The sequence below is a fragment of the Protopterus annectens genome, chromosome 10.part0, assembly GCF_019279795.1.
Source record: "Protopterus annectens isolate FY-2018-M chromosome 10.part0, PAN1.0, whole genome shotgun sequence".
Lineage (NCBI taxonomy): Eukaryota > Metazoa > Chordata > Ceratodontiformes > Protopteridae > Protopterus > Protopterus annectens.
This window is the reverse complement of record NC_056744.1, coordinates 699,655,866-699,674,205: the sequence shown is the minus strand read 5'-3', so window position 1 is coordinate 699,674,205 and position 18,340 is coordinate 699,655,866. Positions and strand designations below refer to the sequence as shown.

At 41.1% G+C, this 18,340-nt stretch overlaps 1 protein-coding gene across 3 annotated transcripts in view; it reads right to left on the bottom strand.

Annotated features, from left to right (window-relative positions):
• Positions 1–18,340, bottom strand: part of FGGY (FGGY carbohydrate kinase domain containing) — a 2,391,991-nt gene that overhangs the window by 1,536,329 nt on the left and 837,322 nt on the right. For all 3 annotated transcript variants that reach the window (XM_044085530.1, XM_044085531.1, XM_044085532.1), the window contains exon 7: positions 9,447–9,575. In XM_044085530.1, the coding sequence (XP_043941465.1) occupies positions 9,447–9,575 (129 nt within the window). The remainder of the gene's footprint in view (positions 1–9,446; positions 9,576–18,340) is intronic.

Genomic DNA, 18,340 nt, shown 5'->3' with positions numbered 1-18,340 from the left:
TCATGATGTACTGGTTTATATTCAGGCTGGTGAGCTTGTCTATGATACCTGAGTGGGGAATGGTGTCGAAGGCCTTTGCAGGTCTAGGTAGGCTGTGTGGACCACCTTTCCCTCATCTATAGCCTTGTAACTGTCTCCAAAGAAGTCCACCAGATTTAGGGAGAGGCATGATCTGCCCTTAACAAAGCTGAACTGGTAGGGTCCAGTGTTTGAGGTTCCCAATGCCTCTGTTAATGAGATCCATGATAATGCGCTGCATAGCTTTGCAGACCAAGTTAGTCAGGCTTATAGGCGATAGTTCCCGGGGTCCATTGTGGCTCCACCTTTCTGGAGCAGAATAACCGTTGCTGTGTGTCACTCTGTGGGCACATAGCCTGTGTGGAAGAGGCTGAGTTTAAACAGTGTGTTTAGGTGAGGGTTAGTTCATCTTTGAGCTCATGTAGGGCGAGCCTGGGACACCATCCGGTCCCACTGATGCTGTGTTTTTGGCTTTGGAGAGGGCTGTTTTAACCTGAGTGTCTATGATTTCAGGGGCATTACATTCTTCTAGTATAGTTATGGCCCTTTTGGGGGTAAGAGGGGGGTTAAATTTGCACTGATCCTGTCTGCCAGGATGTTGGCTATATTGGTCGGTTCAGTGTATTTTGTGCCATTCTGCACTAACTCTGAAAGCTAATGTGGTCTTTTTCCAAAGGGATGACTATGCACTTTTGGCATTTAGCTTGAGTAGATTCCGGCTCTGAATGGTCTATGGTAACTGGCTGAATGGCTCTTTTGCAGTAGTTTTGAGACTTCTAACTCTGCAATTTCCCTTAGGTGGTACATCTGGAAGGGAATTTGAGGGGAAGGGACTTTCCTCGAAAGGAATTATGTAACCCTTGGATATGATCGACTGTACCCATCTGTCTTGAGTGAGGGAATACCAGGCTTCTGGGTACAGTGATAATCTTCCCCCGACTGCCTCCAAGGAGGGACAGCGGGGCAACATCTGAGGGATGCGGAAGGGGCTTGTCAGAGAGAGGCTCTCTGTTTCCCTGGTTTTAGGACCCCTCTGCCTCTAGAGCTAGCGTCTGTTGTTGTTACCCCTCTGCCTCTAGGGGTAAACTGACCACGTGAATCCGCTGACTCCTTGGGATTCTGGAACCACATTTTCCACCTTCTGTCCTTTGGGATAAGGTCTAGAAGGGGTGGAAAACGGACTCCAACAGCAGAAAGAGTCTTGCCGTCCTGTTCGCACCTGGTCAAGGTTTCCTTCACCTGAGGGCCAAACAAAGCTGACCCATCAAAGGGAGAATTTGTGAAGGACGCCTAAAAGGGAGCCAGAAAATCACATAGCGGCACCCAGGCTTGGCGTCTAAGAGCCACACCTGTACCTGCGGCTCTACTGGCTGCATCCGCAGCATAAGATATTAGCCGCATGGAGGAGTTTGCAATGGAATTGAGGGTTCCTAGCTGCGAAGCAATTTTTTCTTGAGCCCCTGCAGCTGTAGGATCCTGAACTACTTCACCCAGCTCCTTAAGGATATCCCTCTGGAGTCTGGTGAAGTGACAAAGGTAATTCAGCAACGATAGCAAAGGTCGCTGAGGAAAACATCCGCTTACCGTACCTATCCATGGTCCTAGAGTCCTTATTAGGAGGATGGACGGGCACGGAAGGATCTGCAAGTTCCTTTTGGTGGCGCAGTCACCACCATGGCATCAGCGGGGACACCCTTAGTGAGGAATTGCTTGTCACACGGGCAGTGATAAATTTTGAAGGCCTCCTAGGGACTGGCTCTACAGAGTCAGGAGCTGCCCACTTTAGTGCAATAACCTGCATAAAGGGGTGAAGGCGGAGACACCCAGGAGGTGGAGGGCCGAGATCCAAACGCCTCTAGGTATACTGACTCATCCTCAGAGGGATTGTTGGTGGGCCAGTTTCCTCTGTTTAAGGAGTTCTAGGATGTCTCAAAAGGAGACATCCTCAGATGGGGATCTAGGGGATCCCTCTGGCTCATCAAAGTCAGTATCCCTCGTGCCAGACTCGTGGGAGTCTACATGCTTCCTCTTACAAGTCCTCTTCCTAGGAGGATCTCCCGAAACATCAGGAGAATCCTAGGAAGAGGGGAAATTCCCAATGGGGAAACCTGAGGCGGAGGATCTCTGGGTCCTGTAGCAAGAGAAGTGGCAGAGATGTCAACAGGTACTATAGAGGAGGAGCTACGGGGAACAGACTGCTGACTGATACCAGTGGCCAGTACACTCTTCTTCACCTCGAATGCTCCCCTCCCAGGCAGGTCCGAGAGAACCAGCTCAAGAGCTAGGAACTCCAGGGACCACCGAAAGGGAAGTCTCCGAGGCAGATGTCGGAGCCGAGCTCACCAAGGCCGAGGCTCCAAGGGGAAGAGCGGGTTTGGACAAGGGTCCGATGCCACTCACCCCCTCGGAGGAGACCATGGAAGCCCGACCACCGAATCCCTCTAAGGAAGGTCTCGAAGAGGAGATAAGAGTAGAGGCTGAAGGAACAGAAGGGGGTATCCGTCCTCCAGCCGTGGCAGTAACCATTCCCGAAGACTCCAACTCCAAGCTCTGGGGTAGAGTTGAAGGAGGAACTGTAACGGGGTGTGGACCAACAGTCGTCTGTTGAGACGGACTATGTAACATTTGGGCCAGTACCTGTGACTTAAGTAATCTACTGACCACTCTCTAGGTCATGATCTGACAGTCTGGATGACCTTGAAGATGCGGCTCGATGGCTCCGTTCGAAAGGAGAGGTGAAGCCGAGCCGACAGTATCGGCTCCAAGGAAGGAGACCTCGACCTCTTCCTGGAATGAGCCATCGGAACCCGATACTATAGATCCTGTCGGGCGAAGACTTGTCGGAGCCGACAGGAAGCCTCGATGCATCGGCTCCAGCCGGAGCCGATACCGCCACCAAAGTAGCGATGTCGGAGCCGATCGGAGCCGACACCGATGCCTATGCCACATGGGTGTCGGAACCGATCGGGCCGACACCGGCGGTCGATACAGATTCGCCACCGATAGCCATCGGTGCCGAAGGCTTTGTCAAGCCAGAATCGGCTCCAGCCGGAGCCGATCTCACTCTGAACGAGTCGGAGCTGAGGCCGCAGGCTTAGACACAGAAGCCTGGGCCTTGGAAGATTTTGCTGATTTAGATGGAGCCGACTTAGCGGGAGAGCCCTCCGGCAAGAAGGCCCCTAAGGATCAGCTTGTTGCGTCTTTCCTGCAGGACTCTCTGGCTGAAGGAATGACAAATGCCAGGAGTCCTGCAGGTGAAGAGGCCCCAGGCAATACAGGCAAGAAGTGTGACCGTCTGTCAGAGACATCTTCTGACAGCACGAGTCACACTTCTTAAAACCTGAGACCCTCTCCTTTGACATGGTGCTTAACAAAAACACACACACACAAGTCAAAAAATTAACTTAAATAAAATACCAAAAGGTATTTGTATAAAAAACACACACACCCTAACAGGGAGGGGATGGGATGGGTAAAGTTTGACTAAAATAAATTAGAAAAGACAGGGATTTTCTGTCACAAAATGTAAATAATTAACTAATAACTAATAATTAAGGTTTTTTTAAGAAAAAGGGGCTTAAATATTCAAAAAGTGAATCACTTACCAGGAGCTGGTAAAAGGAGGACCTCATAGCGAAGCTGACAAACGAGATCTGGGTACTTACCGCCTTGCATCATGGGATATGGGGCTGCCTCGAGCTGGTAAAAGTGACTCTCGAGCTTAGCAAGTGCTGAGTCGGAGCCGAGGGATCGGCTCCGAACCCATCAAGCAAGAATGAAGGCGAGATTGACAACTTAACATCTCATGTTTTGACTTCATAAAACATAAACCATGGAGAATTCAGAGCCATGGTACAAACACCACCACAGGAGGATAAGTTTGCATGTTTGCATTTTCTAGTATAATACAGTATGTGTATCTTTTCCTGTTAACTATAAATATGTCTGAAGTACCTGTCCCTACCAGGAAGTTATCTGAACAAGATGTGACATAGTACTGGAGTGATGAGCAAGAAATAAGTTTTGAATTACTGACAAAAATATCCCCACTGAAGTATGTTGATGTGAATAAGCCTTTTGCATTACAAGCTGATGTAAACTATAATGGAAATGGTGCAATAATGCAGTAAGAAGATACATTAGTTACATATGAGTTAACAGCTTTTGCAGACTGCCAACATTTTTTTCAGACAGAGTAAGGATTGTTAACTGTATATATGGCTGTAAAATGCTTCATTCCATATTTACACAAGAAGAATAATCCACTGTCTAATATATTTTTAAAGAAGTCACTGCAAGAGACACCAACCAGGATGATGAATGCATTTGTTGAAATATGATTTGATAGCGGTTTACAATTCAAGGAAAGAGAAGCATGCAACACATTTTCGGAGTCACTTGTATCTGCAAAAGCAGTTTGAAGATCAGCTAAGAGATTAACTGGAAGTTAACTAAGTTATACCATAATTAAACACAGCAAAAATGACATATAAAATGTTTTAGAAATGTAATGAGTGTGATTCAGAAATACCGATTCTTAAAAAAGTTGCTAAGAAAGGTTTGGCAGAGCAGAACTGCCACGAGAAAAGAAATGCAGATTTACTTTTCATTTAAAGATGACAATATTTAAATAAAAATGCTTATACAAAATCTATTATAAGTGCTCACATGCCAGTAGCTTTCCACACACTTTCTGACACTTGCTCCGAATGATAAGTGCACTAAGTCCAACTAGTCCAGTCTTCGTTATTTACATAGTCCCCCAACCTACTAACCATACTGAACTGCATATCCCTACAAGAACCCTAACTCTAGCTCCCACCTGGTCTCTAACCCAAACTGTAGCACTCCCATCCCTAATCCTAAAGTCCTCATTTGTTCTCTAACCCCAAAACTCCACTCCCATACCCTAACCCTAAACTCCCTTCCTGCTCCTTAAACCTAAAATTCAATTCATGGACCTTAAACCTAAAGTCTCCAATCACTCCCTAATCCTAACATGCTTCTCCCCCTCCATAGACTTAAACCTCCCTCCCTCCCTAGTCTGTAAATCTTAAGTCCCTGACTGTTCCCAAATCCTAAACTCCTTTCCTGCTCACTAAACCTAAAGCTCCCTCTCCATAAATGAAAATGCCACTCCTGATCACTACCTGAAACCCTCTTCTATGCTCCCACTCCTGCCCCCTGGCTGTTGCACTAACATTTCCCAAACTCAGCAACTGTGTTCAGGCAAGATGTGGCAACTCCACTCTGTCTGCAAAGCTGCCATGTCTTGCTTGAGCATGTATTTGAATTTAAGCATGAGTGGTAAGCCATACTAGCTACAAGATGGTGAAGTCCCTGGCTGAGAGATAGTGGTCTTTGAGCACCTGGGACTTGGGCACTTGTAGCAGACCCATTTATACTTGAGATTTATGTGTGCATTGTCAATTGTAAACACACAACAAATGATTATGGTATTTCTGCCGAGGAATGTTAGTACAAATGGTGCAAGAAGTTCAAACCTGTGTACTATGTATATTTTAGCACAGTAATAATCTAAAATAAACTATGTGAAAAGCTATATTACTTTATATAGTTCCAAAAAGATTATAGAGCAAGTCAGGGACATAGTTTCTTCAAAATCAAAAGAATGTGCAGCTGGTCTGTGCCGAATATGATTTATAGCTTGCAGAAGTTGTGACGTTTAACTACTATTCCAAGTCCAGATATGAACAACTGCTGAAATTAATATTCTATAAATATGGTACACCAGATATGATGGCATCAGGTAATGATCCACAGCACACCAGTATTGGTTTTAAAATATCTTCCAGGTAACGATAATTTCAGAATGCTGCATCAGTTCCTAATGGTCAAGTCAACAGAACAGCACAGACAGTAAAGCATTTGATAAAGTGACCTGTAGCTCTTCACAGAATAGCACTGAAATAGAGGATGCAATAACTGCTGTACAATTTGTATGTCACATATAAAAAAAGAAGGATTCTTATAGTTACTCCTTTGTTGACTCCTGTTAACCAAAACCAGTTGCAAAGGAAACTGAAACTGAATTAGCCTCAACAAAGACTTTGCTATAAGAAACATAGGTTCATAGGTAGGTACTAGGCTATCCGCCCAAAGGCATTTATAAGCCTAGCCGGAATGTGTTGGCTTTCGCCGCCCCCTTAGATTAGTTCCCTGTGCCTCTGTCCAGCAGAGCCATTGAAGTGATCCCTGGGGTAAACTTACTGTTTCCCATCCACTCGTCAAGGTTTCTCTTGAAGAGGGTTAGCAAGGAGCTCTGCCTAATGTAGATTGGAATCTTGTTCCAGAGCATGGGAAGTCTCTGGGACAGGAATCTAACCCTCCAGCATGTCCTATTTATTGTAGTGGTGAGGTTTAGATCCCTGGAGCATGTGGCTCTAGGGGATATGGTTTTCTTTAGGTGGAGCATGTCCATCAATTCTGGGTTGGACATGGCCTTGTATGTCAGGCAGAGATCACCTCTGGGTAGGCGATATGTAACAGAGTACAGCTGGAGTTTCTTCAGTCGAGCTGCATAGGGCATCTGCTTGAGGCCAGTGATCCTCTTGGTGAGGTACTTCCGTGGTCTTTCCAGTTGCTGCAGGTATCTTGTAAGGTATATCCCAAATGGGGCATTGTAGTCTATGATGGGTCTGATGAGTGATGCATAGAGGGGCCCAATGACCTCTTTCGATCTGGATGCAAACCCTTTTGTGATTAGGTGGGCCACATAGAAGGATTTTCTAACCACTTTGGCAATGTGATTATCAAAGAAGAGGTTACTATCTACTTGGGTCCCCAGATCCCTTATTATGTCTATGGGGGCTACCATCTATGTGGTAGTTTGTGGGTACTTTGTTTATTCCAAAGGGGATGACTATGCACTTTTTGGCATTTAGCTTGAGGCCATGGTTTTGACACCAGGTATCTGTCTCGGTGAGCCCCTTTTGGAGGATGTCTGTGTCAGCCGCAGAGTCAATTATAGCCCAAAGTTTGCAGTCGTCTGCGAACATGGTCAGCCATAGTCCTCCTGTGCTTGCCTGTACCTCTGAGAAGTATATGCTGAACAGGATGGGTCCTAGGACTGAGCCCTGGGGAACGCCACTTGTAACCGGTTTAGAGTCAGACCTACCTCCCGCAACTCTTACCATGTGGGTTCTGTCCATGAGTCAGTTGGTAACCCATCTCATGATGTACTGGTTTATATTCAGGCTGGTGAGCTTGTCTATGATACCTGAGTGGGGAATGGTGTCGAAGGCCTTTGCGAGGTCTAGGTAGGCTGTGTGGACCACCTTTCCCTCATCTATAGCCTTGGTAACTGTCTCAAAGAAGTCCACCAGATTTAGGAGGCATGATCTGCCCTTAACAAAGCTGAACTGGGTAGGGTCCAGTGTTTGGAGGTTCCCAATGCCTCTGTTAATGAGATCCATGATGATGCGCTCCATAGCTTTGCAGACCAAGTTAGTCAGGCTTATAGGGCGATAGTTCCCGGGCTCCATTGTGGCTCCACCTTTGTGGAGCAGAATAACCGTTGCTGTGTGTCACTCTGTGGGCACATAGCCTGTGGAGAGGCTGAGTTTAAACAGTGTGTTTAGGTGAGGGGTTAGTTCATCTTTGAGCTCATGTAGGACGCAGCCTGGGACACCATCCGGTCCCACTGATGCTGTGTTTTTGGCTTTGGAGAGGGCTGTTTTAACCTGAGTGTCTATGATTTCAGGGGCATTACATTCTTCTAGTATAGTTATGGCCCTTTTGGGGGTAAGAGGGGGGTTAAATTCTGCCAGGATGTTGGCTATATTGGTCGGTTCAGTGTATTTTGTGCCATTCTGCACTAACTACGAACAGATCTGAGAATTGCCACTTAGATTCTTGGCATAGCTAAAGAATGCCTTGTGGTTATCTTTGGGGTCCGTGGCAATTTTTCTTTTGAAGCTAGCGTTGGATGATTTTATGAGGGAATGTAGTTTCTTGCTGATACTAATCAAGGATGTCTTCCCTTCTTGGGATTTTACTCTTTTCTGTACTAGTTTCCTCCTCCTATTGTACAGCTTGTTTATGGCAGGAGTCCACCAGACTGGTTTCCTTTTCTTGGAGGAGTGAGTCTTGATTTTGTTTGGGATAGCACGATCCATGCATTCTTGTAGGTGCCTGTAGAGTGTAAGAACTCTTTCTGATTTTAAGGTAGCAGATAAGATAAGAATTTGGCAGGCTTCCTGTGTGAATCAACCGGAAGCAGTTATTCTGAGGAAAATTTGGCAGCAAGGCTTGCTTTCTGTTCAAGCTTCAGATAGCAACTTGTTGACATGAAACATCAGCTGTGTCTTCAATATGACTATATCTTAGAATAAGTCTGAGAAAAATAGACTATTTCCCAAGACAGTAGTAAGAATACTGAATTATCTAGATAAGCATTCAGAGACATATCCAAACCAACATTTACAGAGGAATATCAAAGAACCAGAAAAGATCTCTAAGCCCACCATTAAAGTTACTGAAAGGTGAAATTACTAGTACATCAGAAGCAGTTAATGAGACCAAACAAGAGTTTGTGTCCTTGTCCCTAAAGTTCTCAAGATTTGGAAGGCCACCTAATAAAGCCATTTAGGCATTCCGACGAATCATTAACTGAAACACAATAACACTGCATTCAAATTAGAGTACTTAGTGATGTCTACTCATTATACTGTTTATAACGATAAAAAAATAACATTTGAAGCAATGCCTGTGAAACTAAAATGTTTTGTGTTTCAAAGCTATTCAGTACTTCCCTGAGTAATTATGTAATTTCTGTGTGCTATATTAACTTTGTTACCTAAAAAGGAAAATACTGTACATTACAAGGACTAAATCTGACCATTGCAAAAGATACTGCCTGAACAAAGATGGTCTCTATACACAAAACAAGGCATCATGGAGTAGTGAAGTACACTGCCAGGCCACATGCACTGTGATTTAATAGATGACCCTTACCACCATCCTATCAACAATGGAAGATTATGAACATTATGGAGCATAAAATAAGTCAGCACTTAATCTGTTGCACATCACTGCAGCCATGGGAATTTTTAAATAAATTGTATAAAGACTTAAGACAATAATCCAGTCTTTGCAGTTCAGAAACCAATGTAATACAGCAGCTTTTACCAATCCAGAGTAAAACTTTTATATCAACCTATAACACCATTACAGTATTTTGTGAAAAAAAGCATTACAGTTCTAAACTATCTTATACAACAAGAAATGGTTATATGTGTAGTTTGATGAAAACTTAAATGCAGCCATAAACAAATGCTAAAATTACATATTGCATTCATATGATAAATCAGCTATAAAGGTATAAGGAGCTCCTCCATTATTTAATTAAAAACTTGAGAATCGGTTAACATTTCACATTTTTGACAAACAAGTATTTAACTGAATACCTAATCCACCAGCATGTGCATCAATAAGTGATGCTGCAACTGCAGTCCCTGGAGATAAACCCAAATCTTTGGCAGCTTCTGGTGACAAACCATATTCAACAGGAGATCCTGGAGACAAGACGTGGTTTCCTAGTCAGACACAAAGCAAACACACATGTCATTTCAAAAGTACAGAAGCAAACAGGGTTTCAGACTACACTTAATACAATGCTTTTACATTCCTTAATTTTGTATAATTGCTTATACCAGATAACTATGTCATCCAAATAATGGTCAAAGTCTTCCCTGCTCTGATATCATTTTATAAAACTTTACAGCCTAAAGGTTGATAATTAAACAATAACCCATGGCTAGGTGTGGGTAATGCTGGACTTACCCACAGTTAGTGTGGTTTGATCACAAGGGCGAAGCCCGAGTGACCAAACAAAGTCAACCATGGGTAAATTCAGCATTTCCCACACCCAGCCATGGATTATTGCTATTATACAATGACATTATTTAAGAAAAAAAAACTTACTTTTCTTAAATAATGTCATTGTATAATGCCTCCATGTTGCCCTTCTTCAGTTTTCCGGTATCCTGGGGTATTTCCGATGTACTGCGCATGCGTAAGGGACTTGTGTTTTCACGCTTATGCAGTACATCAGTGCTGTGCAGAGGTAGCAACAGGGAAAAGAAGATCTCTGTTGCTTTTTTTTAAGATATCTCGCTATGTTATACGAGTTCTTCAACTCGTATAACATAGTGAGATATCTTAAAAAAAAGCAACGGAAATCTTCCTTTGTCCGTTGAAAGGAAGACCACTGTTGTTTGTTTTTTTTTTTTAAGATATCTCACTATGTTATACGAGTTCTTCAATTCGAATAACATAGCGAGATATCTTAAAAAAAAAAGCAACAGAGATCTTCCTTTCTCTGTTGCTGCCTCTGCAGAGCAAAAAAAAGTAAAAAAAAAATCCGGAGTTATACTAAAGGAAAAAGTCCTGGCGTTAGGACCTTTTTCCATTAGTATATTCTAAAATTTACAACAGGCATGCTGGTTGGGCTGGCCAATCAGCATGCTCGTTTTTGAATTTTAATGGATAGTCATTGTATAATTGGTATTTTTCTTAAGAATATCCGAGAACCTTACCATGAAGGAGGAGATGTAGAAACTGCACTTAATTATATTTCCTGAATAAATCAATGTAATTGCTGCTATATAGATATATTGGTGAGTGTCAAGATTCACACAACTGTCTATTCAGTTAAAGTAGTAAGAGTGTTTTTTTTTTTTTAAGATGAACATCTCACCTAATACCCTAAAACTAGATTCAATTTCACTTACTTGCACGCCAGTCTACAGGGAACCTTACCTACCTAACATAGCATCACATACTGGTTAGTGCTATCATGATTCTTTATGACAGCTTCTGCCCACATCCTTTCTCCTTGAACAGTATGCTTTCTTTGTACTAGAGAGTCTACCTTTACAACTTGTTCAATGGAAACAAATGTCTATATGCAGCCATGGTGTAGCTTTTAAAGTTAAGACATCCACAACCAAGACTCAGGCATGATGGATACCATCGAAAGGTTCAGTGTGAAGCCTAGGACATTACCTGAACCTGAGGCTTCAGTCAAGAACAAGATGACCCTTCCATGTTTCAATCTGCTTTGCACAATACTACCCAGTTAATCTGTCTAGCATGCTTTATTTTACTCTACAAATTTTATTAAGGCAAATAAAGCTGCAAAAATTCTGACTCAATTATCTGTGTTTTGTGTATAACAAAATGTGTTATAAGCAAAACAGTTATCTCTTATACTATCATTTCTCTCCATCTTTACAGGAATAACACCTGGGTATCAGACAATGTCAACAGACTGCGAATTGGTTCCACATTTTTCTTCAGGAGAGGAGGCCACTACCATGTCAGTCAATAACTGGCTCACCCAGCTACTGGTAAAGTTCTTATAGCAAAGACTTTTAAATCGGTTGTAGGGGTGGGTGGGAGTAAAGTCATTTTACAGCCAAACCCTTGAGTGAAACCTTGCAAATGATCTCCATTATTAACCTTGTAGAATTATTTTTTAAATTATGTGAAAAATTCCTCTGGAGTCGAAAATCAGAATACTCATAGATTTTTTTTTTTTATTCTGCTTTTTTAACATACTTCTTAGTTACAAAAAGATAAATTGACTGGACATGACAGAAAATGTGTGGAGAGAATCGATGGCTCTTACAGACATAGGTTTAACTCTCATCTCATTGCACTGCTGGTTATATTTCTCATCACAGTACAGTATGCTAGGCCTATTAGGGCTCAGTGCTTTCACCTTGGAGAAACATAAGGGGGGCTGTTTATATTTTTAAAGGCAAACTCTGCTGGAGATTGCTCTGTCTTTATGTTTTAATTTTGTTACTTTTGTCACGTCACAGGTTCACAGGAGATTACTAGGCTAATGCTTTAAGGGTCCTTACAAGCTTAGCCAATATAACCCAATTTTACCCAATATATGGCTCCTAGGGGCAAGATGATGGCATGGATTTGTGCCTCTGCATTGAGTATCTTACAGATTGCTCCTGCCCATAAGAGACATGGGTACCAGCCTAGTTGTGAATTTGTGAGTCCCCATCCATTGATCCAAACTGTGCTTCATGTTGGCCAAGGAAGGGCTCTACTTAATGTGAACAGGAGCCTGTTCCACAGAAGGGGCAATCTCTGAGACACATATCTGTCACTTCAGCATATTTTGTTTGAGTTGCTAAGTTTAGATCTCTAGAATAGGTGGCCCTCGTGCTGACTTGCAAATGTGTAGCAGCTTCATCAGGACTGGATTTGTGAGTGCCTCCTAGGTCAGGCATAGGTCACCCCTTAATAGTCGGTAGGAGATGGAGTAAAGGGATAGGGCTTTTAGTCTACCTGCATAGCGCATGTTGTTTACACCATGTATTTTCTTTGTGAAGAACCTCTGAGGTCAATCCAGCTGCTGTTAGTGCTTAGTCAGTTACATGCCAAATGGTGCATTGCACTTGATTACTGCTTTAATGAGGGCTGAGTACAGTGGGACTATAACTTCCTTGGATCTGGATGCCATACCTTTATTTATAAGTTGTGCCACATAAAAGGATTTCCTCCCCACTGGGGACACATGGTGGTCAAAGTTCAAACTATCTGTGTACCAAGATCTCTCACCTCTGAGTCTGCTCTTATGGGTGTGCTATTGATGTTGTAATTTGCAGGGCTATTTGACTTCCCAAAGGGTATGATAATGCATTTTTTCACATTTAGTTTTAGGCCATGGTTCTGGCACCAATTATTTGGCCGATCCAGACCTTCCTAAAGGATATCTACATCATTGGGGGATTCAGTGATAGAGCCCAGCTTATAGTCATCAGCAAAATTTGTCATCCAGAGGCCTTCCACATTAGCCTTGACTTCAGAGATGTATATTCCAAACAGGAATGGGCCAGTATTGAACTGTGTGGCACATCACTAGTAAATGGCCACTTGCTGGATCTGGATTCACCCACTTTAACCACGTGTTCTGTCCACTTTATTAACTTTATTAAATAATATGTTATCAAGAGTTGAAAATTGTTAATATAAGTTTTATTACATAATATTGTGAATAATGTTGAGGTTTAAATAATAAATTATGGCTTTAATTATTGTTAATTAAGTGTAATTGAATGATTGATGGTTTTCTGGAATGTATTTAAGACAGTTGCATTTTGAATAATTTATCCGTTGAAGGCAAGTAGCCGAGGTACCAGATCTTGAAGTAAAAGGATTTCTTCCCCTTATCCAGCCTGGTAAAAGAGACATCAGTGTGTCTCACAGTGGAATCTCCTATGACCAGACTATTGGGTTGTGGAGTGTTAAACCTTATGGGCTTGATAGCTGAGGCACAATGAGATGTGGCTTTATGTGTTGTAATGGGAACTGTCTTGTTTGTGTGCATGTAGAGTTTCTGAGAACTGTGCCTGAGAGGCCTTTGAGGTTTGGAAAGATACAAGTGAGCACCTCCTCATATGTAAGTCTATGCGTGTGATCCTTTGCAGCTGCAGTGAGTGATGTGTATGCGTTGTTGACAACTTGTTTGCTACTTTTTGTGCCTGTATGTGAGAGTATAGCCTCAAGTGTCAATGTGTAAATACATCTCTAACATACTGTATTTGTCTGTTCAAAAATTAAGTGGTTATCAGTGTACACATGGCAATTGTTACATTGCCTCAATATACCCGTGTTCACCAAGCTGGATGGAGATATAGCAGGAAAGTGCCCATCCATGGTTGCAGGTCCTAATGTGTACTTGTGTACTTGAAAGGACAGGAGTGGAGTAGGGCTGCCACCTTTCATTGTGACTAAAACTGGAGTAAAGCCACACCCCTCTTATCACCAGTAACCCCACCCTTCCCACCCCTCTCCCGCTTACATTGCACCAATTTTGTGATGTCACGATGACATCACCTGGTGGGAATGCCCTCTTTTTCCATTCCTGCTGCGTGCTTTCGGCTGATTTACAATGCTTTTCTGTAAAAAAGCATAGTAAATCAGCCGATTTACAAACTCCGATAGTCTGCTTAATTTTTGAAACAGGATACCGGAGTTTGTACAGTGTTTTCTGGATTACTGGAGAATCGGTTTGATTTCTGGATAGTCCGGAAAAAAAATCGAGGGGTGGCAACCCTAGTGGAGGGTGTTTGTAACTGGATGAGAGAAGGGTGCTTACTTGATGTAATGTACACCTATCCTAACCAGCGATGCTTTACAGTTTTGCCTGACATGCACATTCAAGTTTATTTGGGCTTCAGGTGCAAAAGTCAAGTCTGTTGACAAGAAAATAAATTTTCAGTCTGTCCTCTTCAGTTTTCTGGCGGTACTAGACAAAGCGAAGTTATGATCATCATTCCTCAGTCTAAGAATGTAATGGTTGAAAATAAAAAGGGGTTTTCTAGTATGGCTACTTGTGAAAAGGTTTTAGAGTAGGTGTTAGGCTTGACTGTTTCATGCCATTAGTGATTTTGCTTTGAAGGATTAGATGCCTGCAAACTCTTCAGCATCCTGTCACAGCTGCATTCACCCTAAGGTGAAAAGCAGTGGCTCCTCGACCCTTCTCCTTCCACATCCCAAATATAGTTAGCTATGGTAATCGACCCATATAGATAAGGATATTGCAGCATTGATCAGTATGAAGAACATAGTACAGTTGTGTAAGGTGAACTTACCATAACAGTACATATGTGAATGATCACTGCTGCAGTAACCGCTCCCTCCCTCCAACCTCTACCTTTGGAATTACAGAGATTATACCTCCCTTCCAAGAGTGTAGGATGTTCTCAGGATGCAGAACTACACTAAGTGTTCTTATGCATCATCTATTCTCTTTCCACTTGATAATACAAAATAATACCATTCAAACAGGGAGATTTGTCTCTGGGTAATTTCATCAAGACTGCTGCCAAAGTTGTCTTTTAACAAGTGAATGCAAATGAATGACGTGAAAGTAAACAACTTCAAAGTTATGGTCTTGAGCTGGATCAATAATTGATCTATTAATAATTACTAAAATATGGTATTCTGATAGTCATTTCAAATCAGTTCTCCCAAGCCAGTTATTGGCAGTGGCTTTACAAATTTGCCAAGAGGATAAGAGAAGGATTTGAAAAATCAAATACAAAAATAAAGAAAATAAAAAATACAGAAAGAGGGGAAGAAGGGGGGAATGGTAAAGTTATGGAAGGCTACTGTTCTGGGAAAAAAAATGCTCCAAAGAAATCTCGAGCATCCCTTAATCACTGAACTAGAATTATCTATCTAAAGGTAATACCTTGGTGCCACCTACTTTGATATGCAACTATAAATTGAATCACTTGTTAAAAGTAAGTGTCATGGCCAAATGTGAGCCCTGACCAAATTCTAACAACACTGGATATTATATCAGGTTCATTACAATGTTTATGTTTATTAATTTGTTTCATGCGTAAAATGTGTGACACCTAGGAATATTCCCATAGCATCCAGATCTGTTTACCGAAAATTTCTACAATACAATAACAGCTGCATACCAAGTATTCTCTGAAGTCATACTTGTAATTTCTTTTTTAAATACCTTTATCAAATTATCACTTGAAATAGGCAAATTTCTATTTATATAAAAGTAATCAAACTGTATTAACAAGTTCACATTTACAAACATTATACTTCACATTTATTGATATATATATATATATATATATATATATATCATACAATCTAAGCAACATTACATCAGTTGTTCAATTATTTTTCTTAACAAGAAATATCTTTATTAAACAATCACTTATGATACAGGCAATCATACATTTGCATAACTGAAAACAAACCACACAGAAACAATCCTAGTTGCAAGCGTTTTACATTACAAACCATATTGACACACTCCCACTTGCAAATATTATACATCACCGATAATCTACCCAATCATTTTCAGTAAAACATTACATAGCTCATTTAAGTCCTGCCTTACATTAAAACTCATTCCTCCCTTTGTTCCTACAATTCCTATTTTTTCTACGTAGTTTGCTCCTACACTTTTCTAAAGATCTGAATTTCAGTTGTTTTTTCTCTGTTACTAAATTCGCTACTTTACGTATAGTTGGTTCAGATTTTGATTTCCATTTTCTAGCAGCCACCATAATTAGACATAGCAAGGCCTTATCATGTCTAGGCAATTCTGATTCTGTATCATAGCTTAGAAAAATCATCTCCCTTGTCACACCAGTCTGCCCACCCAGCATCTACAACAGTACATCCCACAGGGAATTCTTAAAGTTCACCAACTCACTGCACTCCCAGAAAATATGTTTTCAATTACCTCTTTCTTCCCTATCACACCTCCAACATTTGATCTCTACGAGAGGAAAAATTCTCTGGAGTCTATTTGGGGTATAAAAATATATATGCAAACATTTCTAAGCAAAAGTCCTAAATCTTCAAGATTCTGCTGCATATTTGGGAGACATACATATATCCTCCCAATGTTTATTTGTGAATTGCTTAGCCAGTCTCTCATCCCAATCCTTTCTAACCTCCTCTGATTGATTCTTATAATTATCATGCAATATTTTATATGTTCTACTAATTATTCCATTTTAGTGGCAGCTTCTGTTCTAGATTCTACTAAAAACTCTGCCAGTGCTGGTCTTTCATTTAGGACCCCCTATTTCTTTCTCTTTGCCTATACTTTGATATTATTACTTGGTAGGGAAAGCAGTCTCTAACCTACAGTCTAAATAAATTTTTGATGTCTTCCCATTCTATTACCTTTCCCTCTCTAGTTATATGTTCCCAATACCTTGGTTCCTTTGCCAGTATTCGCCAATAAATTCCAGCTCCCTCTTACTTATTGTCTATATCTCTAATTGCAATCATCCCTATTGGCAGAATCTCTTCTCTCCATCAGTGTGTTGGCTTAGTTCTTACGATACTTTCTTCTACCTATTCACTGTTTCTTGTGTGTGCTCGGTCACCTGTTCAAGCATGTAATGAAGTATACTGAAAATATACTTCTCTCCTCATGGACCCCCCCCCCCCCCCGCTTTAACAGGAACAGTCTGCATCATTCACAACTTGGTCTTCACATACTGTTAAAGTTTTTTTTCTTGTTTCATTTCCTCAAATTCCAAACATGACTGGAGAACTTAAAGCAGTGTCAGGGTGGTTATTTCTGTATAAAGTACTCTAAACAATATGCTTCCCAGAAAGGCAAGTTAGAATAAGATATCACTGAGGCATCCAGACCAAATGAATCAATCAAATAATCAGTAAAACACAAAATAGCAGAAACCCCACTCAAACTCAAATGATTTACTAACATTTATTAAAAAGATATTAAGCATAAAAGAATTCAGGACTGTGACGCAAGGTAAACACTTTTTACAGCAAAATAAATCTCTAAAAACTCAAGTTTAAGGCACCAAATAAGCAAAAAATAGCCTCCTGAAGAAAGTGATAGCATTAGAAAACAGAGAAAATTAACCTGCACAGGAAATGGCAGGAAGTGAATAAAGTTAACAGGCAGAAAAGACTAGCATTCCCCTAGCAACAGAAAACTCACATTAAAACATTAAAACACTGCATAAATATACAACTGCATACTAAAACAGCACCACAGAACTCTTTCTGAATAAAGTTAATAAGCATATCAGCCAAACTAACTCAAGAAAAAAAATGACGGAGGAAGCATTATTACTTAAATATATATATATATTTAAATATATATATATATATATATATATATATATATATATATGTGTGTGTGTGTGTGTGTGTAGGTTCATGCCCTTTTCAAACCTCCGCTTGAACTAGCCTCCTTCTCTTCTCATCTTTCTGCTTTTCTCTAGCAACTCTTTGTCCTCCTTGTACTTGCTCTAGCAAACTGTATTCAAACTGTTCTTGGTGTTGTATTCTCTAAACCTTTTAATTGGCCTATGCTTATATACTGTTCTCAATACTGCTGTGCACAAATTTTTGACTTGTACTATATTTCTGTGACCCTACTTTAATATTTTGTTGTTGTTTGTCTTTCGGCTTTTTCCCGGTAAGGGGTTGCCACAGCGGAACTCTGGTCCGCTAATGATTGGCAGTAGATCTTTACAAAACGCCGAGGTGCCAGCTCGACGCCCAACCTTCAACAAAGGCACGTCCATTTACGCACGCATTACTTGTATTATTTTTGGAGCTTTTCTCTTCGGGTCTACACTGAAAATGGGTCCCTGGCTCAGTTGGATTAACCTGGTTAACAAATGTCAATAAAAAAAAAATATATATATCAAATCAATTTCTCACATTTAAAACCAGAAGGAAACAGCACATAACAAAAAGTAAGGAAATAAAATAAACATTTAAACTAATAAATAATATAAAG